The sequence below is a fragment of the Excalfactoria chinensis genome, chromosome 1, assembly GCF_039878825.1.
Source record: "Excalfactoria chinensis isolate bCotChi1 chromosome 1, bCotChi1.hap2, whole genome shotgun sequence".
Lineage (NCBI taxonomy): Eukaryota > Metazoa > Chordata > Aves > Galliformes > Phasianidae > Excalfactoria > Excalfactoria chinensis.
Genome location: NC_092825.1, coordinates 161,844,786 through 161,871,432, shown reverse-complemented (window position 1 = coordinate 161,871,432; position 26,647 = coordinate 161,844,786). Strand labels below are relative to the sequence as shown.

The window sequence follows — 26,647 nt, the reverse complement described above, 5'->3', positions numbered from 1 at the left end:
AGTAAAATACATACTACTGTAATTCTGCACGTTTAGGTATGCTGTAGATTCTCTGTACAATGAAAAACAGTAGTGGGAAGCTACAGCTGCTAACAACTCTGATCCAGCGAAGTGATTGATGAATCTTGTGCTGCCTTGGTACTCATAATATCTTCACTGCACGAGGCTATGTATCACAGCTAAATCCCACAGTACATTCTTTTACCTTGATTCAAAATCAAAGATGTCTGTAGGTTTTGCAAGTGATATAACGCATGTGGCAAATATAGAAGAAAAAAGGTCTTTCACAACAAGTATTTCCTTTCAGTTGTGAAGTGTTTGGAAAAAGATATTAAAAACAAACAAAAAGTTTGGTGAAAAAAAGGAGCAAGATATCCCCTACTTTCTCTTGATAATAAACCAAACCCCAACATACTTAGCATTTGGACAGACACACAACAGTTGTATCCCACTTAAGAATGTTGTACGAACACAACAAGGACTGTAAGCCAGGCTCTTCCACCCTATGACTCTAAACAAAAGGTATCACTGGAGAGAAGGCTATATGAGAATGGCTGCGCTGGCCACTCTGAGAAATCAGTTTCCTTATTTCCTTACCCTCTGTTTCCGTAGGCTTCCTGGGCTGGTGGGAGATGGGCTTGGAGACTTCCCAGAGCGGGGAGTAGAAAGTTGGCTACCAGGGGTTCCATTCACTAAAATGACATTAAATTGAGAAAATAAATGCAAAGCATTATTAAAAGAGAACAAATAGTTAAATCAAGATATCTCATTCAATCTCACTCTTTTTTTAACAGCTTAACTTCCCCCCCACTCCCCCCCCTCCCCATTTTAAACATAAAATAAGGTAATTCACAAAATAAATACTTCCTCAGAGTTTTGGCTCACTAAGCCCCTTTTCATATAGAATGCAAGCAAATAATGCATCTTGAAAAGGCTGCTTAGTCAATGACTGAGAACGCTATCATATTTTCTTCACCAATATTGTTCCTGCACTTGAAAGCTATGCAGAGCAATGTGCTTTGTTAACTTTAGCAGATATTTACTGCACTTAAGCTTTTTCATTTTGTTTAGTTAGAGCTTCAAGTACAACCTGTCAAAAATAAAAAGCAGTTCTGCTTTAAAGAACAGATCAACTGTTAGCTGTCCTTCAGCCATTTGAAGAGATTTTTCTATTACTATCTGACCCAAACATCACCTCAGACAACCCAGAAGGGCTTTCTAGGTGCAAATAAATTTGATGTACTATCTCAAGTCTAACATACATCACACCATTTCTTTCTCAAATAAATCAGTTCCTTCAGACATGCCAGTGCTCATAATTGTAGAAGCATCTTCTCATGCATGTGATGTTATCCATTAAATAAACAAAACAATACCAGCAGAGGACAGAACTGTACTACAAAGTAATCATTATCAATAATGTTCACAATGAACCACTGGTAGAAACACTAACAAGTATGTATCACACATCTCTGTAAATATTCTCTGAGCAAGCAGCTGTTATATCACAGTCCAAAGCATCAGGAAAAATTAAAAAAAAAAAGAACCAACAATTAGACTACTGGATTCTGAATCTTTGGAGAATATTTACATACTAAGATATCAACAAGGCATTTGACTTACCTTCTATGAGTTCTAGCATGGACAAAATCTGACTGTTTAACCTGACAACAGCAAGCAGCAGAATTCCTGCTCTGTGCTAAGCCAAGCTGTAGCAAAACTGAGAAGCGACGGGATTAGTTAAGGATAGCTGGGGCTGCTCACAGAGTGAGCTGAAAGCGATGCAGGATTCATAAGCAGAAGCCTTTTCTGCGTAAGGCTGACGTCTTCAGAGCAGCAGTGGGAGGTGCAGGTGCTGTCTTAGGGCTACATCAAAGGTGTCAATTAAGCATAAAGCTGCTGCTTCACAACGCTGAGCCACCACAACCCCCACTCGCTTGCCATGGAGCCCCGAAAGCCTGAGCAATTTTATATGCTGTGCACTGAATCATAACGAGGTGCCTTTGGGGGCAACATACCAAATGACTCATCTGGAAATCAAAATGACAATAACTCTTGTAAAACCTTGGCTGACTGGCAATCTAGCAAATGCTAATTCCTTTGGATAATACGGTAGGTATTTCAAATGGCTTTTTTCTTGTTTTTTACATAATACATAGCTCTCACTGGCTAACACTGGGCCCATATACTATAAAGAAGAAACAGCTATACCTACTACACTATGTGGATCAATAAAATACAGCATGCTGAGTGATAAATCACAACTACTAAATAGTGATTAAGTGCTATAAGCGAATGGATCTCAACATCATTTTGTGCAAGGCACTGTTTAAGATAAAGGTGCATTTTCTTTGTATAACCATACGAACAACAATAGCAACTGCATTTACATAGAATGCCTTTATAGAAAACCACTCATCTAAGCTACAAACTCTCTTTGTACAGAGGACAATGGTTTGTATATATCAGCACTGATTCAAATTTGTCCAAAGCACGTGTGGGGGAGTTACATGCATATGGATAGACACATTCACTGAAGGTCATTTTAGCAAGAAAAACACACATAGCTCTGGCCAATAGTACAGACTATAACTAAAACTGAAGTTATTATCAGGACTTCTGAAAACAATTATGAAAAGGAATTCAGGAAGACATCAAAAAAAAGTTTTTTGTAGTCACAAACTTTTAAAGTTTCAAAGCGTTTCTTCTAAACAAATCTGTTATTATTTAAAAAACTATTATTAAACTACTGCAGTTCACACAGAGCTAGATACCAAGACTGCTCAGTAGTAAAACTTCTGCTTTAAACCCAGCAGATTTTCTTAGGTTTAATTACTAATTTAGAGAAAATTTAAGACAACAGATATACTTTAATAAACTTCACTAACACCAGGCACAAGTTCTGCCTCCTTCTGGATTGACTTCTCCATAATTTCCATCATTAGTTTCTCCCAATCACTTATTTCCCATTACTACCGTATTTATTTGTTTGTTTATTTTGTCTTAAGGAGAGAGACTTGGGGCTACCAACTGAAACCAAACAAATAGATGCAATGGTGCATTTGACTCAGTGCATTTCACACATGTACCATGTTGGCGGGTATGTACTTCCGATGAAAAAAGAAAGCATTGCAAACTCTAAAAACTCTAAAAAACACTCACTTGACATCACCAGATTGTCCAGAGTGCTCAGGCTAAGCTCCAACGCTTTCCTCAAGAGTATATTTTTAAAATGAAAATGATGAAAGCTGTTGTGGTGGTGTTAGATGTCAGTAATGTGTGAAATCAAGAGGACAGTCAATGGATTGAGTCTTCAGGAGATCTGAATGTGCTCGATTTCTTCCTTGTATCCAAAACACAAAGTTGTGAAGTAATAAAATGCACATCAGGGTTTTTGTGAACATACAAGGACTTCCTGTGAAAAGCTGTTTAGTAAACTCTAGAGCTGACAACTAGCTCTGGGGGTATGGATGTTTTTACCAGTCATTGCTGTTGTAACATGAGTTGTATCATTCCCAAGCAACTGACTAAAACATCTGGTGAGCCATATACTAGTAGTATCCACTGCAGTGTATACTTCTAAAGTCAGGCAAGATTAATCCAAACCCAAGCGCTTAGAGGACTGGAATATACTGGAGACTTAGCAAAATTCTCTCCTTCTACCAATTTGGGTGGATTTTATATCAAGCACAGAACTCCATTAAGTAATCTCTGATATCTAAAGGCCATACAGTTTCTACATTAGAGTCAACCCAAAATGGGATTTGGGTGATGTGGAATCTAATTCCACTTCTTTGTATGCTTCTGTGTTAACAACAGACATAACTCATGTCATCCCAACCATTTTTCTACTTAGGCTTCAAGTTCTGACAGAATGAACTCCCAGCACACATCACATTGTCTGTCTTCTGGGTGCTCAATGAATGTGGAGATATAAATTACTGTCACTCCTAATTAATTTAAAGGTTTAAGAGAGAGATCATAAACAGGAAGAAATGGTAATTTCTCATAATTCTTCAGTCCACTGCAGGTGCTGTACTTTATTTACTCACACATAACTTGCTGGCTAAAAACCATTCTAGTTTCTTACACATCATTATATTGAATTTGCACATTGAGTTGATATTATGTACGGTGAAACAAGAAGTGGTAGGACTGATTGTAACCACCTTCCTCAACTCCATTTACAATCAAGACACCAATCTCACATGTGCAGCTTGTGATCAGAAAGCATGGCAATAAATGTGAATAAAATCTGTAACATTTCTGTAATTTTGAACTGCCCAAAACTCTATTTCTAGGTTGAATGCTTTCTGCTTTGAAACTGTGTTCCTGTCCAGTATCTGCACTGCATTTCTCACTGACTGACTGATACAGTACATTCCTACAGGGAACCATGATGTAGATAAAAACATATGAAATTGGTAAATCACTGTTGTGATTAATCATGTTCTTGAGTGAGGGAAGAGGTTCCTTGTCACTTTTATTCATAAAAAGGCAGGGGTCAAAAACATCAGCTCACCACACTGCCTTCCCATTGTCTCATGAAAAAGATTTATCCATCCAGAATTTCACAGGTGAAGTACATATTAGAAAGCTAAAGTAATAATAAAATTATTGTGGATGTTCTGAAAAAGCATATGCACAGTCTCAGCAGTTGTGAACTCCTCTGCTTACTGTCATCTCTTGATAACAGGGCAGCAACCTGTCTTTTCACTTGCTTTTACAGGATCTGGATACCCACAGAACACTGAAGCTGGATATTAATATCTACTGAGATAAATGGAAAATGGGTTTTCATATGAAGACATTTATAAACTGGTGGAAATGCTGTAAATAAAAAGTACCTTGATAGCATTCCAACAAATAAGCCATCTTGATAGTGCATCTTTTAATTAAGTAATGAAAACAAAAAGTGAGAGAAGCTGAATTAAGCTATCAAGTGCCACTCTGACCAGCTGCCATTTCTGCTGCATTATACTGAAATCATACTGTCCCATAAAATTGCCCGTTAATGTGTTAGCATTTGTAGATTATAAAATATATTGATATTACTGTGTTTATGAAAGTGGTTTGCCAAACACAAAAGTTTGTGTGTGAAGAGGAAAAAGGAGACTAAGAGTGGTGAAGGCTGTTTTTCAACCACAAAGCATTCATGACTGAGATGTATAACAGTCTAAACTGGAAAAAAAAAAAAAAGATTTACAGAAGTTACAACATGTGTGTGTCATATTCAGCAACTGTTAGCTAGAAGGTGGTGATGCCAGTTAGCTACTTGACTTTGCCTCAGTTACGCCTGTAGTTTCCCCTGTCCATTTTAAAAAAAAGCTTTCTTTCAACTAGATTATGTAACTACAAGGTATTTAGGGAACAAGAACTTGGCATTTAATTCATTCTGCATTTGTATTCTATTTGTATACAACTTGTAATTTTTGTCTTCATTGCAGAAGGGAGAGATTATCCAGAGCGCCATATTAAGCAAGTAGCCTCATTATTGCTTCTCAGTGAAGACAAGGTTTTGCAGGTTTTACCTAAGTGATAAACTAGTTGGAATAAATACAGAATAATCAGTACTGCATTTTTTTAACTGGTGCTAAACTGCCCCTTGTACGTTCAGTCTTTCCTAGAGTTTATGTCAGAAGGCCATGATGATACAAAAACAATCTCTCTCTCCCATAGTAGAAAAGGGCTAATACTTCCATAAAGAAGTTTTCAGTTCATCAATAAATGAGAAAAGTCAGCAGAATTACAAAATGTCCAGACAAGAGGCTCGGCAGGTCCTCACGCACACAGAGCACACTGCTCTCCATGGGGTGATCACAACAATGGCAATGCTGCCACAACCAAAGTCAGTTACAGCTAAGCTACAAGCACTAAAGTGCTGAATACACGGACACGACAGACATGCCCAGGACCTCAGATGACAAAAGACATCTTTGAAAACATAGTTCCCTGGAACCCAATAACTTTCTGGTAGCCTCAGAAGGTGGCTAAGTAGTGCTTAATTTAGACAGCATCTACATGTATGTAAGATCTAAGCAAAATCTCACTTTTTGAACTATTTTGCCTCACCCCAAAGACTAGGATTCTCTCAGTCCATGTGAAAGGAATACCAACCTAAGGATGTTTCTTTATTATCATTTAACTTGTTCATCCTGTAAGAGGGTCTAACTAAATCTACTCCCCTTACTTATTCCTGATTCTTATTATAAGCTATAAATTGAAAATAATATATATTTTTAATGATTAGTATCAAATACCAATAGCATAAATAAAAAATTAAAAGGAAGCCAGGATCAAAGAAAAAATCATCTGGAAATCCCTGTGTTCATCGGATGACTCCATCACTCCCATGGGTTTGCACTCCTGGCTTCAGGAAAGTTTTGTTTCAGCATATTCATTACAAAATCTGTCTGCTGAGTATCTGTAATAGTGTGAATAAAAACATGTGACCTCACCAAAGAAAATACGATATGTCATGTTCCTTCCTTTGGGATCCAAAAGACCTTCTTGAGTCAGGTGGGAGAAGAAGGGTTGTTTCTGGGTAACAGACTACGGATGAACAATCAAACTAAATGAAAACATCTTCTTGCAAAGGAACACATCTATTTTATTTTATTTTTTATTTTAATAGATGAGGAAAGTAAATTATAAGCATCTGCTCTAGAGAAGCTTTCACTAAGATCCAATTTCTACATCCTGGAACACTTTTTTTTTTTCTCTAGAGAACATCTACAGTTTTGATCAGCTTTAGTTTGATGTGTAACTTCACAAAGCCTTCAACCAGATGCAATTTTCATATAAAACACCCAGCCTGCCCTTCTTAATACAACCTACTTGAGACATTCTTCACAAACATTCCTTCTGTCAGTTGGAACAAATATGTATAATGCAAGTTATTCTTGTAATAAACACTTGTCTCACAAAATAACCAAATTCTTGAAATAATTCTTGTTGGTACCACACTTGAGTCACTGTTACAAATAAGATTTAAGCCATTTGAAATATTTTAGGTAATAGTTTGAGGGTAACAGGAGAAAGCACAGAGGGGATGAGAAGATAAAAAGAAGAAATGCTGAGGGAGGTGCTCAAACTGAAAAGAAAAGTCATGGCTTTTGTTAAAAGCAAGTCCTCAAAACTATAGTTTGTATTTTGGTGGCTAGAATTCATCGAACACAGTAACTTTTCTTTAATTTAATGGACTAAGGATACAATAATTCCAGCTCATGCTGCTCTTGATTTGATTAAAAATAATGATCATGAAGAAGAAAGCACTGCTTTCTTCGTATCTCTTACCTCTACACCTGCACTGAGGCTGCCACCAGTGGTGTTAATTAGTAGCTGGACGGAAGCCGACAGCTACTGAATTGCTGTCAGATGTTTATACTTTGTAGTCACTGGCAGTGGTCTGATACCTGGTCTCACTGAAATTCAACATCTCTTTCATTATATCCTTTCCTGAGTAATATTTGATGCCAACAAAAAAAACCCAAACATCAAAGTGTTTTACAGGCTTTGAGAAGATACCAAGACAATTAAATAGAGGCAGGATTATCTGTTGCATATGGAAGTAGACTTCAGCATTCCATCTGCTTGTGAGGTGATGCTGCTCTTCCCTTCTTTATTCCCTGCTTCATTTTGCAATTCAGGCTGAAAGCATTTTGAAGCAGACAATACCTCAAATGCATTTGTAAAAAAAACATAAAGCAATCCTCCTGCAGAGAGACTTCTGTCTTGTGGTACTGTTTTGAAACACTGTCAGATGTAAACAAAAAACTGAACAAAACACATAATAATGAAGCCACCCCTTAGCACAGATCTTAAAGGCTTGCATGTATTCTTTTAAGAAATAAAGTCTTCTGTGTTTTTACAGAAATAGAGGATTCAACTGCCCTCAGGAGCTGTGGAGGCTACCAGGAAAATGTAAGTGTAGTAAGCATGTCGTGTTTAAAAACCAAAGGGAAAAGCAAGACTGAAAGGAAGGTGAACATCACCTACCTAAGGGTTTACAGTTCTCTTAAATATATCGATCAATGGTGTAAAAGCAAACAGTTTTTTGAGGGCTCAATTTAGGTTGATGGCAAGAAAGGGTGAGGAGTGTGCATCTTCCATTTCCTTACAGATGAGTCTGTTTTTCTTTGTTCTCAAATGCAAATTTGAACCTGCATTGCACTAAGTTTTGGTGCAGACTCAGGCATCACTAAGTGTCTCTCTCTGCAACCCTGCAGCCTGCTCTCCACTTGTAGCTCAATCCTTTCTCCCCTCACTGCCAGGGCTGTGTGTCCCTGAACCTGTAGGCCAGCATTTTCCTTGTTCTCATGTCCCATTCCGAATGGGGCTTTCAGGCTCACTACTTGATAGTTCTCAACAAGGGGCTCACCGAGAAGAAGGGACTCAGCATCTTTTGCCTGCCTCTGCTCACAGCCAGGGACCACCAAGACAAGGTGAGACTGAAACAGGAGGCTCTACACATTAGGCCTTTCAAGCAGAATTTTCTCTAAAAGTCACTTGTAAGCATCTTCAAAGCATCAGTTATGGTAAAAAGGTATTTCTCCAAACTACAGATGTGAAACTGACATGCACATTAAAGACAACCAGCCAACCAAACCACAAACCCCTTCAATTTCTGTGAACAATTTCAGAAATCATCATGACAAATGTGGGTAACTTCATCACTCCTTAACACTGTTTGCTCAGAACAAACACCTCATGGACTTCACTGCATTTGGTTCAAGCCAAAGTTAGGCTTAGTTCTCATCATTTACAACTCTGTGACAAACAGGGGAACAGGACCTGAGAATGATGCTCAAGTACTTAAATCAAAGCAGTCTGACTACATTTCCCAGCCTCACTCACCACTTCAGTCACGATGTACAAACAAACCCAACACAGTACCTTTGCTATCTTTAAGAATGATGAATTCCTATTAGCTATTCTGTGATGGAAGGAAAAAGGGAAAAAAAAAAAAAATAACATACTATAGATGTATATATTAGAGAATTAAGGGTAACACAATGATTTCCCTTCATTTTAGAATTTGGATTTTCCAATAAGAGCAAGAATTGATGATTGAACCAGGCATCCAACCACTTTTCATAGCAACAATGTGCAACCTTTTATGACTGAAGGAAGAATCAACCAAGAGGAATCAGATTCTTCCTAATTAGCTACTCATTTATCTGTATGCAGCTCACTTAGCCATTTTTTTTTTCAAGGGTACAGTTAAAGGATACAATTGATAATGCTTCCTGCCCACCCTATATCACTACTTTTCTCAACTTTCTGCCTTTTATAATACAAACCTTAACAAAGTTGGTGACCCTGCACATAACAGGAAGTAGGAAACTACATTATCATGATGGTCCTTTTCACAACCCAGACCATTCTATGATTCTATGATTCTATGATTCCATGAAAACAATATGCCTTTCTGTTGGAATATATATAGCCTATGATCAGAACAGCTGAGTTCTTCTCTACTATTTTTTATGTTTATATCTAATGAGAAAAAAAATCTAAGACAGTAGTTTAAAGATGAACTAGAAGCAGTTTAAAAGCACAGAGTATATGACACATATATAAACTTAGCAATAACAACCTGACAGCGAAAGTGTAAACTTATGTTTTTTGTGCTGGTCATTTATTAGACTCTAATGATGAGACATTTAATGTAAACAACATGGAAAAAAAATATCTGTTCATATATGCTCCTGACAGTAACTGTTATATTCTGCTTCTCTTATACATACATAATTCCAGTAAAGAGGAACTATTTTTAGGCCTACTGGATGGCAGAACATTGAAATCTGTATGTTGTTTCCACTTCATGGGTGCCATGGTTTTGTGGTGTTGCTGTCAATATTTCACATCATAACATCATCAGAAATGGAATTTTGTTTTTTGCCTGTTACCTAAGTGTCTGTGTTTTCTTTCCATTGTTCCTTTATCGCAGTGTCTAACACCAGGTATTTAAAATAAATTCACTGTTCTTTCTTTCTTTATTTATTTTTTGCTTATATTTACTTTAGTTATTTTTTTCTCTCTGTAGGAGATTTAAAGTTAATTTATCTACACTTCCCAGGTATGTTTCAGTAAAAACATTACTATTTAACAAGTGACCAAAGCCAGTAAGGGATCAAGTAGTCACCATGGAAAAAATATTGCTAGTCTCATGGCAGAAACATTTTTTATGCACAGTAGAACTGTTTTTCCAAACAAAAATGAACATACGTAGATCAATGTCCATAACCTGTACCCACAAATCAAAAATTACTGCTGGAAAGAAGCATTTGTAGATCCACAGACCAAGTAGAACCTCTTTTGCTTAATTTTAATTTAATTTTGTTCCATCGAGCTACAAATAACTTGAAGTATGTTTCAGAGGGAGTTAGTCTGTGTGCTTCTTCCTCACAACTGATACTTCTTTCCATCACCTCTTTTCAGACTTCTCTATTTCAAAAGTACTTAAGACGTGTGGGAGGCACACCGCCTCCCAGCCCGCCTACACACAGATCTACTCCTCTGTCTTATGTTGTGTTACCCCCACTTTCCTCCTTCTCTGATCATGAACACTTCTTTTCTCAGTCTACTCTTGTAAAAAATGTGGTTCCACTTGGTTCACGCTTCCCCTCCATAAAGCATCTAGGAGCTCCTTGGCGCCTGGACAGTTCTGATTGTCACCTTCCTTTTCCCTAAGGACATTATGGTGCTGGATTCTGGTAAGAAACAGGTTCCAGTATGATGTTTATTTCCCTGCAGGCAGAATACTAAAGGCACGAAAGAGTGAGGTGACTTGCACGCAGCTCTGTTTGCTTCTTAGAAAATCCATATTCACAAGCAGTACTGCAACTGCTGAACTGTGTCTACTTAACTGGCCCATACCAAGTATTATTTGTACTTATAAGTAACGATTTGTGCTAGCCTCATTACAGACAAATTATCTAATGTACTTCTTTTGCTTATTTGTTTCAAAAAAGCTGCGGGGAGGAACTAGTCATAGACTGCTTACTAGAACACAAATAAGTCCCTCCAGGCAGAATTACAACTTATTAGAGATTTTGTTGATCCTCCTCACATTTGTACCACTGGCTTGTTCAGCCAACTCTGACTTGCTTCTTCCTCAGCTTTTATCTTAAATTCACATCTGCATTTACTTTCTGTCTTTGTCCTTCTCCTCCTTTTCAACATGCTTAATGTCTTTAGTCTATTCTTTCCTCACTTCTGACTCCCTCAGAAACAGAATAGGTAAAAAAAACTGTAAAATCTGCCATGTGCAGACACTGGCACTACATTGAGTGACTTGACTACTTTCTGAACTGTTTATTCAGTTCTTAGGAGAAATAATACTTTTTTTCTGTCAGTCTTTATCTACAAGAAACAAAATCATGAAAGAACAATGAAGGAAAATGAAGAGCAATGCAATGCTGGAGAATAATCTATAGAGTAGTAAAGAATACTTTTATATTGGAAGACATTTCAACTCATGTGAAACTTAGAGAATAAGTGAATTCTTACTATCAACTATTTTATATACATATATTAAGGAAATGTTTTATTTTAAGCACATTTTCAATTGCATTGAAACAGACTGCTTGCTGTTTTTAGGAAGAAATTCTTGCTTGCTTTACCTGAGCTGGTAGAAGCAGGAGACTTGCTACGTCGAGATGGACCTGGGCTCTTGGTGGTGCTCCTTCGTGAACTTGAAGCAATTTTGGTATAGGAAGTAGATTTCACCACTCGACATTCTAAAAGACAAAGAAATTGCATAAGTTAGCAATTAAAAAAGCCAGCAATATTCTGAAACAGAAAGAGCGTGAATAGTACAAACATTTAGCCCACGCTTGTTTTCATTCATCTTAAGGTGTTTTATGGGAAAATATAAAATCTGTATAAATGGCTCCATTAAAATCCAAGTACAGTATGTACCACTTTTCAGACAAAGAACTGCTGCAGTAATCCAGACTTTCAGATACCATGGTTACTGCAGGTACTTAGGACAGCTTAATTTAAGAGTGCTGAGACAACACATGAAATTCATTTGGTTTTGAATATTTCAGCACAAATAATGCAGTGTTTTGGGTTTTTTTTTGTTTGTTTGGTTTTTTTTTTTGTTTTTTTGTTTTTTTTTTTTTGTTTTTTTGTTTTTTTGTAAATGATTTAGTTGCAGGGTAAGCATTTTTGTCAGCCTAGTAGTATCCTCTAGAAGAACTGGAAGGCTGCTTTTATATATCAAAATGTTAAGACTGTACAAGATGACGCAGGTGTCTGTCACTCATGAAAGGTTTGAAGAAAGTGAAGCAGGTTTGTTGCTCCTGCTTAATCCTCTGGTGAGCAACAGCCTACATTGTATAGCACACGCAATTCATCAAAGGTTGAGGGAAATGGCACTACTTGCTCATAAGAGACATCAGTAAAATCAGTGAAGAGGCGAAATTACCCTCCCACTTGAGAACACTGCAAGATGTTCAGGTTAGGGTTTATATACACCCACACAGCTCTGTAGGCATTCTTGCATTACGCCTGCAAAATGGTTCTTGGCCTGAGGATGAAAGAACTCGGTGTGCATAAAGCTGATGTCTTGCAGTCATAATGGATACTAAATTAATCACTAGACAAATTATACAGTTGGGACTAAAAAAAAAGAAAAAAAAATTCCACTTCTTAGCCAGTATACAATTAGAAGTCTGCAGCAATGTTTATACTGCATTCACCTCAAAATGTCAGTATACTTCACTTGTTTAAAAATAAATAAATAGACATTTATTTCTGTATCAGACCTGTTCCCCATTTTCTTCCCATGGATAAGTTTCTCAAAATAGGTTAAGACAAATAAACACAATTTTTTCCTCCCTAGTAAGAAAATACTATGTGCAAGTCTGTACATTATTTAGTCTCCACAGACGATCAGTGAGGCCTGTAACATAGTTTGGACAGATTAGAGAACAAAGAAATAAAATTGAGCATAACTAATTAACTTAAATATCTCCACCAGTGAATGATGTCATGAAGTGTATTTCTCTTGGCTGCCCTAACTGCTTGTCTGTCATCAAGCTGTTGAAGAAGATGGAAACAAGAACTGATGCATTACTGAAGGAACGTCGAGCCCATCTGAGAGCAGAGGACCATAGAAAAGCCCTGGTCTTCCCAAAGAAGCTTTTCTTCCCAGACTCTTCCACTTTCCTAATGGGTAGTAGTAGTAGTAGTAGTTAATTTCTTTCTGTTGACATTTTATGTGATTCATTCACTGCTAATCTCATTACATATCAAATGATGACTGGAAAAGGAGGAAAACATCTACTCTGTTGTAAGAGTTGATTATCAACTGAAAACAGCAGGAAACAGATGAAAGCTTTCATATAGACTCAAGTAGGCAACTACATCAGAGAACTTACGTGATGTGCTTGCATAAATGGCTGCTTCAGAAATTGTCTATAAATTTCAAATGCAATCAGGTTCTTTACCTTGTTAACAAAGACTTAAAATGTCAAAACTTCTAACAGCCAATTTCTTTGATTTTGGAAAACTAAGATGTTATCCTAATGTATGTCCCTATTCACAGGAATCAGTCAGGAAGGTAATTGAATATTCTAGGGGTCAATGAGCAGAAAGACTAAAATAATGTCATCTAGCCAAACAAAAACCATCAGACTATATTTACTTGCTTAGTAAAAAAAAAAACAAACTTAAGAGTTTGTGAGGAAAATAGCCTGCTACTTAATGTAATATACTTTACTGTACATGAGGCTTCCCTTTATTTTCATCATATGAAGAACATGGAAACTGCATCCTTCGCTTGTAATTCATGCTATAGGCTGCACTTTATCTTTCACCTTATTGTGATTACTAATACCTACTTATGTTTTGAATACCTTATAATCATCCAGAGTTGGAATGAGGTTAGAGATAGGATTCTGCATTCAAAGATACATTCCCAGTCACATTATTGGAAAGGAACAGGCAGAAGGTGGTATGAAAGGTCAGAAGATGTGTCTAAATGTACATCTAAGTTATTTTTCCATCCTACAAACAAAATCTTGTCTCAGCCAATATTCAAAATAGCACTTACTTGGACCCAGCTTGTTCAGAAATGTGAATAGTTAAGTGAGAAATTAAGATGTGTTTGAACTGAAAGACAGAGGCATTTTGTCACTGAGCACAAGCTGGAACACAGGAGGTTCCCTGTGATTATTTTTTTTATTTGAGGATGAATAAGCACTGAAAGAAGCCTCATCCAATGCTCTTTTCCACTGGAAGAAGCCCAGAGGCATAGGAAAATCTCTCTCCTTGGAGACACTCAAAAGTCATCTAGAAACAGTCCTGGAAAACCTTTATTTGTTGGACAAATTTGTTGTTACTCTGCTGCTTACTGCAGAAAGGTCTGAGCTCCCATGAAGAATTTATTTATGCCATGATACTGTCACATCAAGATTGGAGAATTAAGTTCTACTGCAGGCAAAGACCTCAGTAAGGACAAAACCATGGCTTGCCTCCCCTAAGACATTACCATAATCTGCCTGCTGCTATGGGAAAACAATCTGTATATAAAGAAGGGAAAACAAAACAAAAAGGCTTTGTTTCTAAAACCATATTTTCTATTCAGTATTTACACTGGCAAAGAAATAAAGAATCTCTTCTCATCATCAGATAATTCTGGTAACTGTACAACAGGTGCTTGAAATGGATTTTTTTTCCCTAAATTTCTTTTGATGCCAAAACTACCAGAAATAGATCCAGGCAGATGAGAGTTATGCTCCTTCTCACACATGTGGGCATGCTCAGCCAAGAGGACACAATATTTTTCTATAGTATGTTTAGTGAGGGAAGAAAAGTTTCACAAAGCCCCAGTCCTTCCTCTCACTAGTGATGAAGATTAAAGCAACAAAATGATTATATCCATGGTAACATGAAGCAAAAGAAGGTCAATTTCAAGGTCCGATCACAGACTTTATTGCTTTCCAACTCAGTATATCAGATAAATAAGAATGTCTCTCCAGCCAAAACATCTTGCAATAAGATGTTCTGTTGTATAACTACAGACAGAGCGACAAAGTAGGAGAGGTTAACACAGAAAATCAGCACTGAGCCTAACACACTGCAGTGCCTCTCTAGCAAGGAATATTATCATGGGCACCTGGGACATTTGGACTTTTAACAATAAAGTTGAGAATAAACAGGAAATACCCCAGGGCTACTACTTGACATGACTGAGACACCTCAGGGCCAAGATAAGGAATGGAAAGCGCCTGAGATTACATAGTGATGCCACCAAATTCAAAAGCTGGTGCAAGCAACAAGCCCAACATACTTGTGTGCTCCTGATTCTTTCTACTGTCAAATGCATAAAATATTAGCATATGGTAACCACAGGATGCTAATGCGCAGAATCGTAATGTCTCCAATCTCCAGCTCAGCGATGTTCCACTTCCAAAATGTTTAATTAGCTTATGCGTTCATTACATGTTACAATGGCAAGAAAGCAGCTGAGAATAACTAATTCACAATAAATATGTCAGAAAATGAACAAATTTTACTTTTTTTCTAGAAAAGGTTGTGAAAAGTTGTCTAAATTACCAAGAGATCAAAAATGCTTACTTGTCAGCTACTCAGAAGTTGACTGCATGAACTTCTTGAGCTTTTTTTTTTTTTTTTTTTTCCTGAGTTAAAATATCACTCTCTGTTTCATTTTGTCTTCTTGTCTGTGTGTAAGGGACAGATATTTATTTTTTGGTCTCCTTGCCAATCTGGTTCTCTAGGATGAGAACATTTAACTTGCTTCAGCAACAGCTGTATCCTACAGATAAGCAAGGCGGGAGGATCAAGGATGTCCATGCTTGTTGGTAAGCCACTTTACTGTAAGCCTTAGGCTGGTACCTTTTACCACTGCTTAACTATGTCAGCCTCACTATTCATGCCCTCAGGCCAATCAGTAGATCATTTCTCCATATTCTTGTTTTTAACGTTGAGTGATTTGTTCCATGTATCTAATTAGTAATGCAGCTAATAAGATTTTACTTTTTTGCTGCATTTATGCCTTCAATTAAAACCAGTAATCTTCTGTTTGCAGAACTAAATTTCTCTCTTCAGCAAAAGGGAAATAGCATCATCCTCTCTAGTGGCACTGATATATAACACAATTCACTCAAACCTACTGATGAATCAGAGGCAGCTATGGCTTGCAATTACAAAATGCTCACAAGGGTAACTATCAACCAGCTTCCAGAAAGGAAAAGGATATAAGGAGTTGTGCTGGGGTTTAAGTAATTTCTAATCTTCTGTTTTCATGGTTGTGTCAACTTTAATTTTGTTCTGCATGTCTTCCCATTCATTGTGTTTCTGATGTAGACGGACAGTGATGTTTGAGCAGAATACATAATCCTAAAGTTTTATCCCATGCATTAAGCTATCATCTGCTACTGTAAATACTTGTGGGTTTCTTTTTTTGTTTTCTTTTGTTTTTTGTTTTGTTTTGTGTGTGTGACATCATATCTTTTGATTTGATTTCTAACCACTTTTCTGCTATTATGAGGATTAGGATCCCTGATTATTTAAACTGTCATATTTTTGTAGCACTAAACACCTAGGTTTCTTTCTTTATCCTTGAGAATCATACTTTTATTGGGATATAAGATATAAAAAAGCTGAATTTTCTTTAATGTGAAAAGGTGTTTTCCAATTCTGAAACTAGGATAAGTGTTCACTGACAAAGAAAAAGCTTCCTACCATAACTTTCAAGCTGTTAGGAAGCCAAGTAGCTTCACTCAACTTAATAATGTATTGAGATATTTGGACTTCTCAAAAAGTGGTTGGTAAGTTAGAAATAGTGAAAGTATTTGTGAATCTGACTGGAATATCACGCATTATCACTGATATCTCATTCTGTTAAATTTCCTCTTTTTCAACATTCTTATTTGTTTCTCAATTCTGTGAAGTCACCCAAAAAGTTTTCTTAAAAAAGGAAACTGATTTTATGTATAATCATAACACTTCAAGAATTTCCTACTTTATCTCCTACTTTATGCTCCTGTATGCATAACTCAAAGATGCTGTTGGCAGGACGAGACAGCTAAAAATACCATGCAAAGGCATCAACTATTCACTCTACAGACCTTCCTTCATAAGTCACTGGAATACATTGATTAGTATGAGTTAGGAACCTATACGTTTTAAAATATAAATTTTATTCATGAAATGACCAGATGTAAATTACAGAGTTTGAGAATTGGAGAACATACCCTAATTACAAGCTTTGTATGGGCTCTTTTACTAAATGCACATGGCAACATAATAGATATATATATTTTCTGTATTCAGTGATCTTGCTGCAAATAGATTCTATCTATCTTCCCACTTTCTTCTGCCAACCATTTTGTCAGAATCATCTCACACAAACCTCCATGTTTTCTTTCTTTGCTACACAAACACTATAATGTTATTTTTTTCTTTTTAATAGAGAAGGAAAAACTCCACAGCAGAGCACTGGTAATATGGAGTTAAAACAAAACAAAAGAAAACAACAACAACAACAACAAAAACGCTTTTTTTTTGCCACTGAATAGCTTCACTGAAAAGGCAGAGTAGCTACATATTTTCTAACTGTATTTGCAAGCAGGCAAAATTAGAAGAATTCTTCAAAATCTTCTTGTCTCAATTAACTTGAAATACTTCCTACTGCATCCACATGAATTAATTTTTCTATGTAAAATACTGATTTCTGTAACTGACATTGCATTATTAGAAATTATGTTTAAAAAGCTTGAAGACTGAGTTGAAACAGGAAATTTGACACTAAATAAAATACATCTCTAGCACATATGTAATCTGTAACATGTATGTCTTGCACGTCTTGCCACATACTCTAGTTCACTTCCAGAGCTTTTAATTACCATTGCTTATTAATCTTACTTCACTCAAGCTGTTTCAGTGCTGATTAAAATGTTTCTTCTTTTGCCTCTGTATTCAGAATCCCCTCTGGCATACCACACTATGTGCACTGACCAGAATACTGAAAAGTTGGTTTTAACCAGAAATTGTTAAGATAGTACAACCAATTACAACAGCAACTGAACGCAATATATTTCTTTATGGAGTCAGCACTATTCTTCATCAGACAAAGACATGTGCTGTCTTTGCTCATGGCTGTCTATTTCTCTCTATGACAAAAGTATATTTATTGGACCTATACTCTAACAGCAGATATCATTTACCCCTCAAATACCTCTGGTGAAGTCAGGGGAAACATCCATCATAAGAGTGTCTTACTTTATCTGCACAATTTGGATGGCATTTTCTTGGCATTCACACAACTGGCAATGAAATGAGAGGATGATACAAATTCATTCTCTCAGTTTTTCTGTTCAGCAAATTCAATGGCTTGTTTTCCGGCTCAGTACAAAGAAGTAATATTTATCATATTATCTATTAAGATCATTTTGCTTTTTACTCTGAAAATAAACAGGCCTCCTATTCAGTCCATATGGTAAATATTAACATCTTACTATGCATAAAGAGTACATGCATTCCATCATTTCTTTTTTTAATTTTTATTTTTTAATATATTCCAGCATAACAGAAGTGATGATGTTGCAATTTAGCATATCCTAGGTTTTCAGTACTACTATCTCCTGAAGAGATAACACTTCTAAATCATCTTCCAATTCAAGTGACACCTGGAAGTTTACAAACTTTTATCTCTTTTACAGACAGAAAAGTAAAAAGTTCTAATTTGCAAACGCTGGCTTCAAGTAGAAAGTATCAGCTAAATATATAACAGAGAAACATCCACTCAAAATGGTCAAATTTTACACATTTTAGCCAGGTTTCTTAAATTACAGAATATAGCTGCTAAATGATTTGGGGTGGTGGAGAACAACCATGTTTTTAAACAGAACATCCTACTTCTGCTTTTGAAACTTCTTTGTATAAATCTGCAAATTTACAATGCACTACGGTCTAATAAGTTAATCATGCAAGAGAAAGTTTTAAAGCCTGTTTACCCAAAGAATAAAGCACACTGTAGTGGGATAAACATTGCTGTCAGAAAGGTTAAGCACGAACCAAATTCCCATGGCATTTACACAGATAACTTGTTGTATTAGAAGGTGTCTTGCACAAAACAAGGAGATACAAACAAACATTAACCATCAAATTAGACAAATCTGAGAACTGTAGTTCTTTTTAGTTTGCTTGTTTCAATTTTCATTATAAAGACTAACTGCAATTACATGGATATTGCAGCTTTACCAGCAGAGGGATTTGAATGCTACAAGCAGAACAGGTTAGAGAGGCTCCTTTGATAACATTTACAAATTAGCTAGACAGGAAGACCATCTAGAGACAATTTTAAGCCAGAAGGCATTATGTCTTCAGAACTGTGAAAAGCAGGTGAACTTCCAAGAGATGAGAAAAATCCAAAGCAATTTCTTATCTTTAAATATGGGAGAAAGCAGTAAACTACGAATTGCAGGACAGTCAGCCTAACTTGAGTTTTCAGAAAACAGTAAAGGAAGTGAGCGCACAGTAAGGATGGAACCACCTTTCCTATGAGGAAAGGTTGAGGGAATTGGGTTTGTTCAACTTGGAGAAGAGAAGACTCTCTTCTCCAATGAGAGGAGACCTCATTGCGGTCTTCCAATATTTGAAGGGAGTGTATAAACAGGGGGGGGGTACAATTGTTTACAAGGGTGAATAGTGATAGGACAAGAGGGAATGGTTTTAAACTGAGATAGGGGTGGTTAGGTTAGATATTAGGAGGAAGTTTTTCACTCAGAGGGTGGTGATGCACTGGAACAGGTTGCCCAAGGAGGTTGTGGATGCCCCATCCCTGGAGGCATTCAAGGCCAGGCTGGATGTAGTTCTGGGCAGCCTGGTCTGGTGGTTGGCAACTTTGCACGTAGCAAGAAAAACAGGAGAAAAACCAGAGAAAACAGGAACAAATCAGACCACAGGAGGCTTTGCCTTTTTCACCAGGATTTTGAAATCCAAGTCCCAAGTTAGGCAAATTATCATCTACAGAAATTGCATTTAAGATGAGTATTAGAAAACAAAGGCAGACAGTTACCTACAGTTCCTTCTCTCCCAGTCTGAAAACAAGCTAAGGAACTCAGCAGGGTCTTGTTTCTGATCTTGGCATTGTATCAATATTTTTCTTAATAAATTTAGTAAGCATTTTAAATTTGAAGATGGCATCACCACAAGTAAAACTACAAATGTGAATCCTGAAGCTGTCATAAAAAACAAACAACAAAACAGAATAAGTCCAAAGCGCCGCATCCAGGAAAATAAGCAACAGAAACAAGATAGAAGCCAACTCACTGCATGCATCAGTTGCGTAAATGCTAGACAACAGTTCTGCTAAGAGGGACGTAAGTGGGTCACATGCTGAATCTGAAGCAAACAACTCAGCAGGCATCATCATCCTGCTGAGACAAACAGGAGAACTATATAGAGGACACCTGAATTATTCTGCTTTCCTCAGGACTACAAGCGTGTAAACTTCTGTGCATTTCATTTAGAAATATTTAGAGTTCAGTAAACACCAAGAAAGATTACAACTTTGAGGCACATAATCAGTGAAAGATAACTATTATAAATGATATCATAAAGTCAGGATATCAACGATAGGACAAAATTGCAGCCAATAGTATGCAGCGGATAGCCAGAAAAAGAATCAATTTCCTACTCAGTAGTTGTATCACAAGTAGGACAAAAAAGAATGATCTCAAATTTCTACAAGGTAGATTTATTGAGACATGAGGAAACGTGTTTTTAACTGCAAGGATAAAGAAGTATGGAAGTAAATCACATAGAGGACTTGTTGAATTTCCCTAACTACAACAGTGCAAACAGGTTAGCCAGAAACCTGTAAAGTCAATTTGGGTACAGCAAGTTTTCCCTTGGGACCTCTCAAGTCTCTTCTACAGTTCTTTTGATTAAGCCTTCCTTGTATGACTCATCTAAGGCACTCTAAAGGTTTTTCACTGTCAGCACTTCTGTCTGGTCTTGGCTGAAAGAGAAGTAAAATGAAGAGAGGCATTCTAACATAAAACTGAATGTAAGTCCAAGAACAGGAAAAGTGCTTGCTTAATGGATGAATTAAAGTCAGTAAAATTTCCTGGATGGGGTGACCATTGAGAGGTAAATTGCTTATTGAAAAGACAGACTGATTAACTTTGTCTGTCTCAGCAGGGCATTAGCAGAATTGATACCCCCAAAATGCACTTTTTCCTTCATAGGCAATTCAGAATCTCATTGGCCAATATCCTGTCATACCATTAAGATGTATATACACTCATTCCAAACCAACAATATGATGGAACTTATTACTGAGAGAAACAGTTTCTTACTGACTTCACGGATTACATCTTGTTTTACTCTTATTGAACAGACCTACCTGATGTGATGCTAGAGTTGCCTGAGGAGGCATGCCTCTATCTACATCTTCCACGACTCAATCTGCTCTAGAAACACAAGGCTTTCCTTAAACAGGCATGTCCATATAAGTTAAAAAAAAAAAAACAAACAACACCAAACAACAAAACCAAACAAAGCCACAAATGCTAGCCTAGTTCAGGAGAAGCTGTCATAAAATAACAAAATAAAAGCCAACCAAAACATGTTGGCCTACACCACATTCTGAAGCAGTCTTGACTGTAAACATTTAGAGGAAGGATTACAATTTATAATGCAGCTGAAGCTTAAATAATCCACATGCAATGCATAGGCAAGGGTGGCCATGGAGAATGCTATTTATTAAGAGGACTACATTTATATCCATTAAACGAGGTTAGAAGCAGTGCTTTACACTATACATTTCAAAATCACAGATAGCACTCAAGATACTCTACAGTATTTCAGTGGATTGTTGGTTTCTATCTCTTTTTTTGAAAAATTATTTCACTGTGCAGTTGCACAAACTTAGTGGGCATTAGACAATGACAGTTTGAATTGATCTTCAATGAAATGAAAGTAATTACTATGAACAATAAGGTACCTTAAGCAAAAAAGTATAGAAGCTAGGAATGAGAGACGTGTATCTCATTTTTTGAATCTTAGACTTATTTAATTTTCTGCTCCACAAAGTGAGGTTCGAGAAAAATCTCCAGTTCTGTATCTTTTCCAGTAATTATACATATATATATATTATAATGTGAAGTTATGTTTTTAAAAATAAAAATAAAATTCTCATTAGTATTTGAAGAGAGTTGTTGTTTGGGTTGACAAAATACTGGGCAGCTTCTCTGTCGAAATCATTTCACAACAATGAAAGATGAAAAAATAATTAATTTAACACGTTTTTCTATATTATTCTTTATGAATCATTCACAATTTCTCAGATAAGGTTGTTATTTAAAGTCTCATTTCACTGAAAAATGCATTTAGAAGTCTGGGATTATTCAATATTTAAGAGTGTTCCTAGTCTTGGAAGAGATGCAAGACTCAGAAGCTGTTTCTGAACAGATAAGGAAGAGCTAACAGTAAAGACCGGATGCTAAGCCAATGTTTAATAACTTATTTTCTATAAGTATTCGCAAAAAGACGCTCAATTTTCTGAAAAGTCATTCCAACATTCTATTCTTATACTAATATTTTGGAAAACAAAACCCCCTAAGAATTCCAAACAAGCTGAAAGCAAGAGTTAAATTAAAGACCAGACTTATTCGCAGAAAATATTTCTATCTTCCTCTTAGACATTCAAAGACAAAATTTGACTTGTATCTTGCAAACTAACTCAAGAACACGTATGTCAATCTTGTTCAAAGTTCCAGACATTGACTTAGGAAGTAATGCCAACAAAAAAATTTAGTGCCTGAAATTCTGTTTCCATTCCACCAATATCTGGATCCCAAGACGCTTTTGTGGAACATTATGAAGCAGCATGATCATCAAAATGCAGAAAAACGGAGGGCAAAATATCCTTGAAATAATTTTCCCATTGGCTCCCAACGTGGTTTTGCCAGTGTCAATCCCAGCTTCCCATATGTCTGTTTCCCCCACAAAAAAGCCTCTGCACTTTCTTTGACACCATGTCCTATGAATAGAAATCCCTCCCTGGGACTATCTGCAAAAAGCAGCTTTCTCCTCTGTATGATTCCCTGATGATTTTATAGTTCAACTATTGCAATTGGGATGATGTAACACAACACAAAACAAACAGATGGGCAAGAGATGTAAAGCACAGCCAGGCCTAAACTGGAAACCATCACTGCCAGAAGTGTTGTGGGGCTCACAGCTGCTGATGTCGCTTCTGGGATGCGTGTGTGCTGAAGCTTTGCTGGCAGCTGCACTGCTGGCCGAGGTTTGAGGCATGTGGTTCTACTTAGGTGCCACAAGCTGGGCTTTGTTTGCTTACTCCCCGTTTACATGTGCCTGCATGCAAACCTGTGGAGATAAAAGGTAATTCTGGTTGCCAACACCCTGTTGTGTAGATCAGGCATGTTTTCCTACACTGGAAGAATGCTCTGAACAAATGGGAGTTTATAATGAGGCCTGTTTACTCTGTGACTGCAGCTTAGAGATCTGGAGATATCATTTCCTTGGACCTAACTGAGAACTGGTAGCAACCTCACTACAGGAAAATGGAGCTCAGAAGGGTAAATTAGCATATGTACAGCTCTGTGCTGTTGCAGCAGACTGCTCGATGGCAGGGGGGTATATTTAAATCTCACTTGGACATCTCTAACATTAAACTAAGGGAATTCTATGATGATATTGAAGAAAAACAATCAGTCCCACTCCAATTCCTTTCTTACTTATTATCCACCACACTACCTTTATGTGACAGAAAGTGCAATTCATCAGTAATATAAAAGCAGAGAACCAGAGACATTTCTCTGAGGAAAAGTAATTCTAATGAGAAAATGTTAGAAGACACAACTGTTATAAACTAATGCAAGTGCAATGATAAACCACAAGGGCAAACCAAGCCTTCAAGAACTAATTGCCTAGTCTCAACCCATCACCCCACAGACTGCAACTGGGAAACGCTGTTTCTGCAGCAGTTGTGGTCTAAATTCCTCACAAGGAATGCCTGAGAGACTGAAATATGCGTCTGAAGTGACCACCTGAAATAGATGAAGAAGTGCAGTAAGTTCCAGCCCCACAAGCAGTTTCAAACAATCATAACCAACCTAAAGTGTAAATTGTAATCTTGTTTGAAGAGGATACAGTATATCTCTACAAGACTAAAATGAGGAACTTCACTGGTGAGAGGAATGCCATGAAAATGCCTATCTCTAGATGCTGAACAAAGTACTATAAGTCTGGATTATTTATTGATATTGAAGTAAATTATAGATCCAGAAGTAGTATTTTAGATGGGTTCAAACCAGTTGTGGGGACAGGAGAAGATTTCAGGAGAGTATAAATACTGAATGCATACCTTATTTCCAGCAGAGCAGGGTTTGTAGGATCTACATCAGAATAAACATCTGCCTTGCTTTGAAATGGATGAACACAAACAAGGATTTTTATTATGATCATTATTTCTTTGATTCCTTCACTGAGATTTATATTTTATGGGGTATATATTAAAAACATAGATAAAGACAGGTTTCTCTGCATTTATTTTCCCAAACCTAACTCTGTATTTTAACAAGCTTGAAAATTTCATCCTGAAGTCTAACAAGGTAAAACAGTTGAATTACATAGTTATTATCGGCAAAATTGGTCCACTTCCAATTATTACTCAGGTGTCAGGAGACATGAAAGGAATTAATTGACAAAGCAGGAGGATAAAATCATCCATACACATTTTACTGAGGCTTCTTCTTTTCTTTCTTTCTTTTTTTTTGTTGTTTTTTTTTTTTGTTTGTTTGTTTTGTTTTTTTTTCCCTGACTATTGATGCAAAGATGATGGAAAAATTTACACAATTGCTCCCAAAACTAATCACAGACTTTGTGGCAGAAGACATCATCAGCCACAGTTCCTACTCACAGGCACCTCATCAATGATTTAACACGACAGAGAGGATTGCAGCTTCATTATCTGGTAATATTTTATTTATTCATATTTAATTACTGCATATCGTAACAATTCAAAACTTGACTGCATTGCAGAAGATGAGGGAAAGAATGAAGCCGTTATAGTGGCTGCTGTACTAACACATCTGCTTCACAGACCTAGGGGGATTCACTGAGCCACAATACATAATAAAAGTGAAAAAACACTTATATTCTACAAATGAGTTACAAATTCTCCACATTAAAATTGGGTGAAATAAACAATAATGTCTTAACAATTCATGTAGTGGACACAAAGAATCCTATTTATCTTCATTATATGCTGAGAGTGTTTGGACCAAAATCCCCAATTTAGGTGAACCATGAGGAGGATAAAAAATGATGGCAGGGAAAAAAAAAGTAACATGACAAATTAGCAGAACCAAACCTCTCCCCCAGTGGGAGGGAGAGGTGAAGGCCAAAGGGTAGATTAATCTTGCTATATCATATGGTCTTGATCTTAAAAATTTCTCTGCATGTTTAGCAGAAATCACATGCACAATGGGGAGACTTTGAAAAGATCAGGAGCCAGCACAGATTAAGATGAAATGGGGCCAGATCCAAAAAGCCGTCAACCTCCCACCCTTTCCTGCAGACTCCCATGTGGGCAGGAGATTGTTTCATGGCTCCAAAGTGCTTGTCCGTGCTGAGCTTGTTGATGAGTATTCTCGCTCTCTACATCTCTGGTGGAGGAGGAAAGTTTTGACTTCTCTTTTCACAGAAGTCTAAGCTGCAGCTGTGGACACAGGTCTTTGCAACCCCTGCCTGCTTCAGGGTCCTTGAATTAAAGTGTGCAGAACCTGGCCAATCCAACCAAAAAAGTGGATCCGCACTCAAAGCAAAGAAACAAAATAACATAAATAGAACTTTTGAAAAATAAAAGAAATGAAAAATTCCCTTAGATCATTTTAAAAACAGAAATATGGGGAAAAAAAAAAAAAAAAAAAAAAAAAAAAGGCTCAAGAAGATGATCAGGTTATTGCAGCTTACCAACTTACTGAGTGTCAGCTGAGTCACAGCAATTATCTGCATATATCCATGGTAAAAGTGAGTAAATGCAGTGTGGCTTAGCTGAGCCACAATAGAGGAAGATTCAGTTATGTGCACATGGACAATTATGTGCGCTTGCTTTTCAAGCTACTGAAATTGCTTGTGTATCCAAACCTAAAGTCAACCAGCCAAGTAAATAATTTAGAATTTAAAAAATTGATTGTTCAGTGTCTTAAATTCTTCTGAACATACAGTGAGACCCCTGATCTCAAGAAATGATGAAGGAATCCTAAAAAGTCCATGGCATGTAGTCAGTATTGACCTGAAAATTCAAATATATCCATTTTGAAAACTGCTCAACTAACTTGCTTTCAGAGCATTTCAGGTACAAGAGCATAAGTCCATCCACATAAATCTAACAGCAGTGTTTTCACTCTCCTTTAAGATAAAAGATAATTTGTTTCATGATTTATGATCTCACTGACTTCCTGTACTGAATTAGGCAGCTGACACAATCTCTATCATCCTGCCAATTATTCTTGATATGGTTACATACACACACTTACACCGACTGATACATTTTACTTCAATTAATTGTTAGCATAATTGAATAATTTTAGGAAAAAGGGTTAAGCATCAACAAATGATGAACTATTCCAAA

At 36.8% G+C, this 26,647-nt stretch overlaps 1 protein-coding gene across 5 annotated transcripts in view; it reads right to left on the bottom strand.

Moving 5' to 3' along the window:
- DCLK1 (doublecortin like kinase 1) overlaps positions 1-26,647 on the bottom strand; it is a 232,427-nt gene that overhangs the window by 64,325 nt on the left and 141,455 nt on the right. For 3 of the 5 annotated variants that reach the window (XM_072361512.1, XM_072361514.1, XM_072361517.1), the window contains exons 5-6: positions 11,628-11,744; positions 598-692 (exon numbers count right to left, since the gene is read on the bottom strand). In XM_072361512.1, the coding sequence (XP_072217613.1) occupies positions 598-692; positions 11,628-11,744 (212 nt within the window). Of the gene's footprint in view, positions 1-597; positions 693-1,623; positions 1,943-11,627; positions 11,745-26,647 lie in introns of those variants that run through there. The other 2 variants (XM_072361515.1, XM_072361516.1) reach the window with 2 other exon arrangements.